At 45.9% G+C, this 12418-nt stretch overlaps 1 protein-coding gene across 1 annotated transcript in view; it reads right to left on the reverse strand.

Annotated features, from left to right (window-relative positions):
- Positions 1-12418, reverse strand: part of nid1b (nidogen 1b) — a 44004-nt gene that overhangs the window by 22123 nt on the left and 9463 nt on the right. The window contains exons 2-8 of the mRNA XM_087845890.1: positions 8040-8342; positions 7328-7551; positions 4873-5450; positions 4628-4768; positions 4132-4383; positions 3501-3701; positions 3097-3336 (exon numbers count right to left, since the gene is read on the reverse strand). Of these exons, the coding sequence (XP_087702016.1) occupies positions 3097-3336; positions 3501-3701; positions 4132-4383; positions 4628-4768; positions 4873-5450; positions 7328-7551; positions 8040-8342 (1939 nt within the window). The remainder of the gene's footprint in view (positions 1-3096; positions 3337-3500; positions 3702-4131; positions 4384-4627; positions 4769-4872; positions 5451-7327; positions 7552-8039; positions 8343-12418) is intronic.

The raw sequence follows: 12418 nt of genomic DNA on the forward strand, positions 1-12418 counted from the left end.
CTCGGCGCTGAAAAGCTTAGAAATATGGTATCTAACCAGATTCTTACTCTGGATGGCATTACCTTGGCCTCCAGTAACACTGTGAGGAACCTTGGAGTCATTTTTGACCAGGATATGTCCTTCAACGCACATATTAAACAAATATGTAAGACTGCGTTCTTCCATTTGCGCAACATCTCTAAAATTAGAAATATCCTGTCTCAGAGTGACGCTGAAAAACTAGTTCATGCATTTATTACTTCCAGGCTGGACTACTGCAATTCATTATTATCAGGAAGTCCTAAAAACTCACTGAAAAGCCTTCAGTTAATCCAAAATGCTGCAGCAAGAGTACTGACAGGGACTAGAAAGAGAGAGCAGATTTCTCCTGTTTTGGCTTCCTGTTAAATCCAGAATTCAAAATCCTGCTCCTCACATACAAGGTCTTAAATAATCAGGCCCCATCTTATCTTAATGACCTTGTAGTACCATATCACCCTATTAGAGCACTTCGCTCTCGCTCTGCAGGCCTACTTGTTGTTCCTAGAGTATTTAAAAGTAGAATGGGAGGCAGAGCCTTCAGTTTTCAGGCCCCTCTTCTGTGGAACCAGCTTCCAGTTTGGATTCGGGAGACAGACACTATCTCTACTTTCAAGATTAGGCTTAAAACTTTCCTTTTTGCTAAAGCATATAGTTAGGGCTGGACCAGGTGACCCTGAATCCTCCCTTAGTTATGCTGCAATAGATGTAGGCTGCCGGGGGATTCCCATGGTGCATTGAGTTTTTCCTTTCCAGTCACCTTTCTCACTCACTATGTGTTAACAGACCTCTCTGTATTGAATCATATCTGTTATTAATCTCTGTCTCTCTTCCACAGCATGTCTTTATCCTGACTTCCTTCTCTCACCCCAACCAATCACAGCAGATGGCCCCGCCCCTCCCTGAGCCTGGTTCTGCTGGAGGTTTCTTCCTGTTAAAAGGGAGTTTTTCCTTCCCACTGTCGCCAAAGTGCTGCTCATAGGGGGTCATATGATTGTTGGGTTTTTCTCTGTATCTATGAAGCACCTTGAGGCCACTTTTGTTGTCATTTGGCACTATATAAATAAAATTGAATTGAATTGAATCTGCACCTGAACCACCCACAGTCCAACCACGTTAATCGTGTCTTCTTTGGCCTGCAGCTTCCTGCAGATTCACACATCTCTTCTTCAATATTCTGCTTGACAACACACACGGTGGGAAATGTGTGCAGTTTGGCAACAAACCCTGAAGGTCAACCAGATAATGATAACCCTGAAAATAGATCCAGTGTCTCCAGAAAGTAGCACTCACGCCGAACCACCAGCACGGTAAGAAGCGAGGCAGCGAGAGAGGATATGGACTCAACACATTTCTATTAAATATCAGTGAGTTGTGTCACCTGTTGTTTACCAATAAAATCTAACAGTGAAGAACAACAAACATCATGTAAATGTGCAAAAACACACATGCACACATATGTTACATGTGTCAGTGTTAGAAAGGTCTCCCATCCAGCTCTTCATCTGTTACAGTTTCACTTTGTTCTTGTGTGGCTGCTCACACAGAGACGCTTCGTTTGTCAGCAACACAAACATCTATAGACTGTATAGCAAAGATGGACCTAACCACGTGACGTCACCACTAATTAGTGAATCCCTGAGTGTTTCTTCCAAAGCCACCATGGTTCTGGATATTTGTCTGTACAGCTGTTGTGTAACATCTGCTCTGTTATTCAATCCCTCAAAGTATTTAAGGAAAATCTGCGTTTGTCTGTCGAGTTTGCAGAAATGAGGATTTAAATATTTGGGGATATTTTGGTGGAATATCAGACATGTTGTAGGAGCCTGCTGCTCTCGTCCTCCTTCATGATAAAAGGATTCATGGATACAAACTGTGGTTCACTCACTGCCTGCTGCAGTCACTCGTGCAGCTGGGCGGAGCAGCAAACGTCCCAGATGCTCGGCTGTTTGCCAACAAAGCCCAGCTCAGTGTTTGCTTGTATAACTCTAAACCCCCCGAGCTTCTCCAACCAACCTCACCTGCATATTTCCCTCCTCCTGCCCCTCCCCCAACCCCCACCCCCAGCCCAGGTTGGTATCTTGTTGACATCAGCCGCTGATCTTCGCCCCTGCCTCCGGCACTCTCACGGCCTCTCTGATTGCAGCTGAGGAAACAGAGCCAGGCTCAGATTACTGTTTACCTTCCTGCGATGTCCCACTGCAGCACCGCTGAGGGTTTAAACTATTGGATACGTGTTTCCGAACATTCCTCGGAGTAACAACACGCTTCACTGTGACTGTCCCTGACAATGAGGGAAACCTTCAGCATGAGTCTGACCTGTGCGTCTGTGACACATGTGGAACTAAAATAAACACACATTCACAGAGGCAGATTTTTTCATCACTGTTGTTTGTGCCAAGAACTCAAATAATCACAGCCTCCAAATGCTGTTCAGTTAAATACATAGAGGCTAAACGTGGAGCCTCCTGTAGGCAAAACGAACAAAACAAACGAGACGTCAGGTTGGCTGTCAAATAAAACTCTGTGGAAGGTTTAACACATTTGACAAAGACTGCGGCCTCGTCCTTCCAGGTTACATCAGGAATATTTTTACAGCCCATTTCAGCAGGAAAGGAAATGCTGGAAAGATCAGCGTCACCTGTGTCTCTGATTTCTATCACACACTCTGAGTGATCAGTGAAAACATGAAAGACTTATTGTGGTTTGTTAAAAACAACAACAGTCCACCTGTTTTCTACAGCTCAGCCATGTTTGTGCTTTTGCTTCATCTCCAGTATTTTAACCACACCTCACTTTTTGCTGCAGGCCTTCGAACACGTTTGTGTCATTTGCGCTCAGTCAGAGTCTAGTTTTGTTTGTCTGTGATGTAGCACTAACTCATGGCACCTGCACATCTTACTGAGTAACTTCTTAACCAAATCCACCCACTTCTGGTGGAGCCTATCCCAGCTATCTTAGGGCGAGAGGCAGGGTACACAATGGTCACCAGTAGAGTCACCAGTGACTCAGAAATCAATGCAATTAGTGGTGGTGCTCCAACATACACACTCACAGACACACACACGTGTAACATACTGCGGATGGGACCAATTTTGTTGCTCATGGCGTAGCGGATGAGGTGGTTGTTAGCGTCAAACATCACAAAGATTTGGTCGACACTGAGCTGCTGGGTGGTCAGCGTTGCCCCCGCCCACCCAGCCTCATCATACGGGCAGGTCTGAAAGACGATGGTCTGACGCCACTGGTAGCTTCTAGTCTGGACATCTCCATCAGGAGAGGTGATGGTGTAGTTGCGGCTGGAGGAGGAGATGATGACTAGAAGGAGGAGAAGAAATACGTTAGCATTGAGCTTCAGTGGGACAGGAAATGGATCTTTTGGCTGATTTGGCTGAACTATTTACACAGAAAGATTGAAAACAGAAAAACGGACGGTTGGACCCTCACTGCGTGATGAGCTTAGTGTCAGAGCTGTTGCTTACAGTTTCTGTTGTACTGGTAAATCTCCTTGTATGGCTCGATCTGGACGGTGGAGCCTAACGGGACAGCCGGCAGACGTCCATCCAGGTCTGTGCTCATCACCAGGTGGTCGTGTTCATCGATGCCTTTAAACTCTTGCTTGATGGTCAGACGCTCGTTGCCCGGCTGGAAGACCACCTCGGCCTGTCGGGAAAACACCCCGCCTACGGGAACGTGAAAACACACGGGAAGAGGAACAACCGTCACAGGCTGCTGTGTAAGAGGGTGGATGAAGAAACTCCAGGAGATGGATGAGCAGTGACCAGCCACTTTATAAGGTACACCTGCTCAAATGCTTGTTAATGCAAATATCTAACCATCCATCATGACAACAATTCAATGCATTTAGACAAAGACAACTTGCTGAGTGCAAAGTGCATTAAGTGCAAACTGAGTGTCAGAATGAAGAAGACTGTCTGATGTCTGATTTTGGACTTTCTGCATCAGTAGCAAACATGATACCCCCAACATTACAGTTACAGTATTTAACTGTTCCCAGGCTCTACAGGCACAGAGTCTTTGCAGTTTTGTGAGCACATGAGGGACAAATTGATGCAGCTTTACACAACAATCATCATCAACCTGCACCCTTACCAATGAGACTGAATCCATTCTCGTAGCCGGGCTGTTCCAAGGCAAAGGCCCAGCCGATGACCCCCCCCAGTGAGGACAGGAGCTGCAGGGAGGGCCCCACGCTGTCGGGGATGTTGCTGATGGCCACATAGGCCCGTCCATCATTGGCTACCACGTATGAGTGCAAATCATTGTTACTGAGCCTTACCGGCAAAGGTAAGTTTCCCACAAACACTTGGCCGTTCACTTTTCCATTCATCCTCTGGGGTTTGCCTGAAAAACAACTTCTCCATTAAATCGTTTTATTGTTTCTTTTATCTTCAGTCATTCCTACGAAACATCCTGATAAATATAGACAAATGGAATAATATTTACATGACATTTACCAAGTTTTAATGCTTTTAAAGAAGCTTTAATAGAAGAAAACCCCCAAGTTTGGATAGTTTGACTGCACCGTCTTACACAATAAGAAATGACCAAAGCTGCACCATAGCTTCACTGATAAGGAACTTCTTACCTTCTGCAACACAGTCCATCCCATTCCCATAATAACCAGGCCTGCAGTGGCAGCAGTACCCCCCGCTGTGATCTCGGCAGTCAGCAGAAGCTGAGCATTTGTGCCTGTTGTGGGCACACGTCTCCAGATTGTATGCAAACACTGTGAAAGGAACAAAAGAAGGCAGGCCGGGTGGCTTAGAATGAAACTATGACAATCTCACCCAAAGAAAAATCAAACGCAAACGTCCTGTTATTGAAATCTACCGTTCACATCCAAATCTTCATCGACCACAACGATCTGAGGATGCTGTGGAGCTGAACGCGGCGGTGCTGCTACGTGCCGCTGTCGCAGCTCCGGCTCCTCTGTCGTGTATCTGGGTTCGCTGGGCGCGGCAGTGGTGTGTGTTGGTTGCAAAGTCTCAGAGGTGATGTATCTGGTTTCAGGCTCATGCTGCTCAGTTGCATGTATTCGTTGAATTGTCGCAGTGCTGGTGGGTGCTGGTGCAATAGTGTCTGATTCCACAAAGTGTGGCTCCTGAGCTTTCAGCGTTGTGTTTCCTGGTGTGACGGTTTCTAGATAAGCGGTTTGGAAGCTGCTGGGGGTCTCAGATGGCTGCTCGTCCTCTGGTACTGTTCCAGCTGTCTTTATCCCCTGGGTTGTATAGGTGAAGAAGTCCACCCCCATATGATCATCAGTCTGTGTTGGTAACATGGTCACAGGAGGCTCAGTAACACCCTCATTCTCAGGAGAGCGAGTCACTTTCCCCGGTTCGATCTCAACGAAGAACGGGGAGGATCCAATCTTGTACACCCAAACTCCACTCTGTGCTGCGTTGGTCTTTCTGGTTGGAGAAAGAACAACATGAAATGTTTCTAAAGTGGACGACAGTGAGAATCAAACTCATGAAGTGGAAACTAGAAATGACACACAGCATTTCTAAGATGTGTTGTCACAAAAAGAATGGTGAGCCTCTCCAGTCAGTCCAGAGCTGCAGCAAGGCTTTCAACAAAGACATGAAAAAGACGACCAGTGTTACTCATTACACTGGCTCCCAGTACATGTCAGAATTCATTTTAAATCTGACGCTCCTGCCCATATCTCTGATCTCACGCTCCCTCTCGCAGCCTGAGATCATCTAAGGCTGTTGGTAGTTCCCCGAACACGTTTTAAAACCAGAGGTGATCGTTTAGAGCGGTGGCCCCCGCTCTCCCTCCATCTCTACGTTGCCTGGATTGTATTTATTCTTTTAAATAATCTTAAGACTCATTTATTGAGACGGGCTTTTAATCAGATTTGTGCTGTATGTTTGATTGTGCTGTTTTATATTATTGTGAAGCACTTTATCCTGTGAAGAGTGCTATACAAACCAATAAAGTAAAGTAAGTGTATTTCAGAACTTCATTACAAGGACTATTGGAGCTTTGATTTTGCTTAAATAAAGTCTACAGCTCTGTGATGCTCAATCATCAGTCAAATGGATTCTGTTCACGTCACTCTCATCGTTCCTTCAGTGCTGCTGGTTTCAGTCATTGTGCAGATGTTTATATGGTTGGAAACCTGCAGTCAGCTGATGATGATGAAACGTTTCTCCTACTGAAAACGTCCACATGAAAAGAATCAACCTTTTGCTCTCTTCTTCATTTTATTAAAAATTTGAGCTTCTATCGGCCTCGACACATCGACGGGGTAGAGTCATCACGCTGGCGGGCGCGACATGCAACTTTGTGATAATTCAAGAAAGAGGCAATCCAGATGCTTGACACTGATACCACAGGTGCATCTACTAAATGTCTCGGAAGATGAATCTCAGTGACATCATCCTCAGGGTCAGAGGTCGCCAGTATTTTTAAATATGATTTCATTGATTATTGAAAAAAAACAACTGATCCAAACCATCTTGGCTCTGTGTGAAAAAGTAACGGGCAGAACATCATCTGCAGAAATGTAGGCTTTCCTTACTGTTGTCAAGGTCAAAGTTCAACAAGAAGAAAGAGACTGGGAAAGATGGCATCCATTACTGAGGAGAAGACCACTGCTCTTGATTATCTCCCAAATGTTTGGGTAAATATGTGGACTGACAAGACAGAAGCCAAACTTTCTGGCAGGCTTGTGTCCGGTTACATCTGCTCCAAAACTAACAGCATTTCCTGAAAAGCTCATCATACCAACAGCGTGATGGTCTGGGGCTGCCTGCTGCTCAGGACCTGCTGTCATTGATGAATTCTGCTCTCTGCCAGAAAGTCTTGATGGAAAACATCCGACCATCGTTTACCGAAGCTCGAGCACATTTGGGTTTTGCAACAATGATGCAAAACACAGCAGCAAGTCCCCGCGTGAGTGGCTCCAAACAAAAAAAACTCAAAATGAAGGTGTTGAAGAGGCCTGATGAACGTCTGGACTTAAATCAGAGTGAGATGCTGTGCTATGACCGTAAACAGACCGTGCTGTTCAAACAATCCTGCAAAGAGTGGACTAATGATGCTTCAGATTAAGGCGCCACAGCCATGATTCCTTTTTCACACAGAGTAGGTTTGGACAGCGTCTTTAACAGGACTTTACTCAGGTTTTCTTTGTCAAACATTAAAACTTGTTTGTTCTGAAACATTAAAGTGACAAATACACCAGGAAGGGAGCGAACGCTTTATCACAGCACCATGTACAAACACAGACTTCATCTTTTCAGTGCCACTATAGAACAAACGTCAGCAGCGGTCATACTTGGTAAGTTGTCTGATGGAGGCCTCGTCATCAGAGGTAAGGTTGAAGTACAGCCCCTGTTTTTGCCAGAACCAGCCCACCAGGCCTTCATTGAAGCAAGACTCGAGCAGCTTTCTTTCTCCTCCTATTGATGTGTAGAGAAACGGCAGGCCGTTCCTGGGGTACAAGAGGATGGCCCAGGCAGATGATGCTGTGTAGGCTACAACCAGCTGGAAGGTGATTCTCTGAAAGTGCAAAATCACGTTTTTAAGAAGAAGTTCCCATTTGTATCCACACCACTGCTTATTTCTCATTCTGGGTGGGTTTGTGTGTGTTTTTTCTCACTGTGTGTTTATACACCACTCTACATTTAATCATCACTTATATTCCACACCACGTCTTGTCTCCCATCATGGCCCCGCCCCTCCCTGAGCATGGAGGTTTCTTCCTGTTAAAAGGGAGTTTTTCCTTCCCACTGTCGCCAAAGTGCTGCTCATAGGGGGTCATATGATTGTTGGGTTTTCTCTGTATGTGTTACTGTAGGGTCGACCTTACAATATAAAGCACCCTGAGGCGACTGTTGGTAGAGTGAGCGTTTATGCCGTAGAACTAAAAAATAATCTGTTTTTCTGCACTAGGGAAAATACATTCAGAATAAATTAGTAAATAAAAGTATATAATATATATAAAAATAAATACATACTATCTAATTGAGAGAAATTGAAATCCTGACCTTAGTGTCCAGTTGGTCTCCTCGTCCAGGTGTCCCCTGGGCAGCCATGTTCTCCCAGGTAACAATGAAGGTGTTGGTGGGCTTCTCTACCTTACCATCTGGGAAACCCTGCCTGATGTGGTCAGCGGCTCGACCCAGGATATTGGGGGTGCTGTCGTGCCTGAAGTACACCTTGCCTTGTCCGTCACTGTTGTCCAGGTCTCCCAGAAGGACTGCAATCATTTTAAACTCACTGGGCATCTTCCCCAGGTATTTCTCCTCAGCAGGAGGCTCGGCAACAGCCACAAACCCATTGGTGTTGATCTGAAACAGGATCAGGTTCTTTGGTTAATGAACAGACACCTCATATTTCATGTGAACTCAGTGCATTTATGCACCTCAGATTTTAGTAATTGTGAGAATGAATCGTTTCATTTCAAGGTTAAATGTTTTCACTGATGACCAATCTGGACATTTCCCACAATCCTGAGGTCTGAACTATAAATGTGGTCCAGTACTGTCTGATTACATTTCATGAGGCAGTAGCTGACGTGAGATAAAGTGAGGACTGTTGATGCTCCGTCATTATCATAAGTTTCTCAAAGCTAAGACAAACAAACCCTACAGTTATTCTAAGAATGATAACTTGGGATTATTTAAATGAATGATTTGCTTATTCAGCACAAACTGTGAGCAGAGTGCACAAAGTTCTTACTGCTATTCTGCGCTCTGTCAGCTCCAGGAATTCCAAACAAATCATTCCCTCACTCAGAAAAGAAAGATCTCTTTAAGCTGGGCAGACACTGTCGCGTTATTCAGCTCCTGCTCAAACTGTACGATTGACTCGCAGGGGTGAGAAGTTCATAGGTCATGATGCAGGTCTCACACTATACAGCCCGATGCTCTGATGCGACCCGAGTGCTCACACTGTGCCTCCATAACATGAAGGGTATAACAGAAAATCTGTCTCTCACTCACACAGACACATCACCACCATCAACTTTGCTAAATTACTAATGAAAAACATTGATCAGGCAGCTGTGATTGAGCAGCAGTGTAAATCCAACTATTTTCACGGTTGTTGTGGTCGTGATGATTCTGTGAGGTCACATCGAAAAGGCTCGGATGAGCTTTCCAAAGTCCTACAAGTTGTGCCTCCATCGCTTGTATCCAGATCACACGCTGCACTGCTGCTCCGTCTTTTTCACCGGCATTTATGTGTTTGCGCGTGCGCAGTGTGAGAAGCTGCAGTGACAGCCTCACGACGGTCCTCACGACCAAGCGATTGATGATCGGGAGCTGGTCGTGAGGTGTTAATCGCTTCTCGTTACCCCACGTATACTACATGATGCACGACACACGATGAAGGCCAAAATCGGCCAATCACCAAAACGGTCCCACGACTGAAAAATCGGCTCAAAATGGGCCAGAAATCGCAGAGTGTCTGCCCAGCATTAGCCCAGCTTAAGCCCAGCATTAGCCTAGCTTAAGCCCAGCATTAGCCCGGCTTAAGACCAGTTTAAGCCCAGCATTAGCCCAGCATTAGCCCAATTTAAACCCAGCATTAGCCCAGCATTAGCCCAATTTAAACCCAGCATTAGCCCATCTTAAGCCCAATTTAAACCCAGCATTAGCCCAGCATAAGCCCAGTTTAAGCCCAGCATTAGCCCAACTTAAACCCAGCATTAGCCCAGCTTAAGCCCAGCATTAGCCCAGCTTAAGACCAGCTTAAGCCCAATTTAAACCCAGCATTAGCCCATCTTAAGCCCAATTTAAACCCAGCATTAGCCCAGCATAAGCCCAGTTTAAACCCAGCATTAGCCCAGCATAAACCCAGTTTAAGCCCAGCATTAGCCCAACTTAAACCCAGCATTAGCCCAGCTTAAGCCCAGCTTTAGCCCGGCTTAAGACCAGCTTAAGCCCAATTTAAACCCAGCATTAGCCCATCTTAAGCCCAATTTAAACCCAGCATTAGCCCAGCATAAACCCAGTTTAAGCCCTGCATTAGCCCAACTTAAACCCAGCATTAGCCCAGCATTAGCCCATCTTAAGCCCAATTTAAACCCAGCATTAGCCCATCTTAAGCCCAACTTAAACCCAGCATTAGCCCAGCTTAAGCCCAGCTTTAGCCCGGCTTAAGACCAGCTTAAGCCCAATTTAAACCCAGCATTAGCCCATCTTAAGCCCAATTTAAGCCCAGCATTAGCCCAGCATTAGCCCATCTTAAGCCCAATTTAAACCCAGCATTAGCCCAGCATTAGCCCAATTTAAACCCAGCATTAGCCCAGCATAAGCCCAGTTTAAGCCCAGCATTAGCCCAGCATAAGCCCAGTTTAAGCCCAGCATTAGCCCAACTTAAACCCAGCATTAGCCCAGCTTAAGCCCAGCATTAGCCTGGCTTAAGACCAGCTTAACCTCTTAAGCCCCAAGCCTACCTGATCTCTTGCCTTTTGCCCCCGTATCAGGGGGCATTGGGGCTTAAGAGGTTAAGCCCAATTTAAACCCAGCATTAGCCCATCTTAAGCCCAATTTAAACCCAGCATTAGCCCAGCATAAACCCAGTTTAAGCCCAGCATTAGCCCAACTTAAACCCAGCATTAGCCCAGCTTAAGCCCAGTTTAAGCCCAGCATTAGCCCATCTTAAGCCCAATTTAAACCCAGCATTAGCCCAGCATTAGCCCAATTTAAACCCAGCATTAGCTCATCTTCAGCCCAATTTAAACCCAGCATTAGCCCAGCTTAAGCCCAGTTTAAACCCAGTTTAAACCCAGCATTAGCCCAGCATTAGCCCATCTTAAGCCCAATTTAAACCCAGCATTAGCCCAGCATTAGCCCAATTTAAACCCAGCATTAGCCCATCTTAAGCCCAATTTAAACCCAGCATTAGCCCAGCATAAGCCCAGTTTAAGCCCAGCATTAGCCCAGCATAAGCCCAGTTTAAGCCCAGCATTAGCCCAACTTAAACCCAGCATTAGCCCAGCTTAAGCCCAGCTTTAGCCCGGCTTAAGACCAGCTTAAGCCTAATTTAAACCCAGCATTAGCCCATCTTAAGCCCAATTTAAGCCCAGCATTAGCCCAGCATTAGCCCATCTTAAGCCCAATTTAAACCCAGCATTAGCCCAGCATTAGCCCAATTTAAACCCAGCATTAGCCCATCTTAAGCCCAATTTAAACCCAGCATTAGCCCATCTTAAGCCCAATTTAAACCCAGCATTAGCCCAGCATAAACCCAGTTTAAGCCCTGCATTAGCCCAATTTAAACCCAGCATTAGCCCATCTTAAACCCAATTTAAACCCAGCATTAGCCCAGCATAAACCCAGTTTAAGCCCTGCATTAGCCCAACTTAAACCCAGCATTAGCCCAGCATTAGCCCATCTTAAGCCCAATTTAAACCCAGCATTAGCCCATCTTAAGCCCAATTTAAACCCAGCATTAGCCCAGCATTAGCCCAGTTTAAGCCCAGCATTAGCCTGGCTTAAGACCAGCTTAACCTCTTAAGCCCCAAGCCTACCTGATCTCTTGCCTTTTGCCCCCGTATCAGGGGGCATTGGGGCTTAAGAGGTTAAGCCCAATTTAAACCCAGCATTAGCCCATCTTAAGCCCAATTTAAACCCAGCATTAGCCCAGCATAAACCCAGTTTAAGCCCTGCATTAGCCCAACTTAAACCCAGCATTAGCCCAGCTTAAGCCCAGTTTAAGCCCAGCATTAGCCCAGCATTAGCCCATCTTAAGCCCAATTTAAACCCAGCATTAGCCCATCTTAAGCCCAATTTAAACCCAGCATTAGCCCAGCATAAGCCCAGTTTAAGCCCAGCATTAGCCCAACTTAAACCCAGCATTAGCCCAGCTTAAGCCCAGCATTAGCCTGGCTTAAGACCAGCTTAACCTCTTAAGCCCCAAGCCTACCTGATCTCTTGCCTTTTGCCCCCGTATCAGGGGGCATTGGGGCTTAAGAGGTTAAGCCCAATTTAAACCCAGCATTAGCCCATCTTAAGCCCAATTTAAACCCAGCATTAGCCCAGCATAAACCCAGTTTAAGCCCTGCATTAGCCCAACTTAAACCCAGCATTAGCCCAGCTTAAGCCCAGTTTAAGCCCAGCATTAGCCCAGCATTAGCCCATCTTAAGCCCAATTTAAACCCAGCATTAGCCCATCTTAAGCCCAATTTAAACCCAGCATTAGCCCAGCATAAGCCCAGTTTAAGCCCAGCATTAGCCCAACTTAAACCCAGCATTAGCCCAGCTTAAGCCCAGTTTAAGCCCAGCATTAGCCCAGCTTTAGCCCAGCTTAAACCTGACTCGAATCGTGACCGTGTGAGGCCAGACCACCATGACCTGAGTGCAGTCTCCTTTCAAGGACAAGGCAGTAAATGCAGACAAAATAGCAAAAATACGTCGTA

The sequence above is a fragment of the Neolamprologus brichardi genome, chromosome 9, assembly GCF_056152115.1.
Source record: "Neolamprologus brichardi isolate AB-2024 chromosome 9, ASM5615211v1, whole genome shotgun sequence".
Lineage (NCBI taxonomy): Eukaryota > Metazoa > Chordata > Actinopteri > Cichliformes > Cichlidae > Neolamprologus > Neolamprologus brichardi.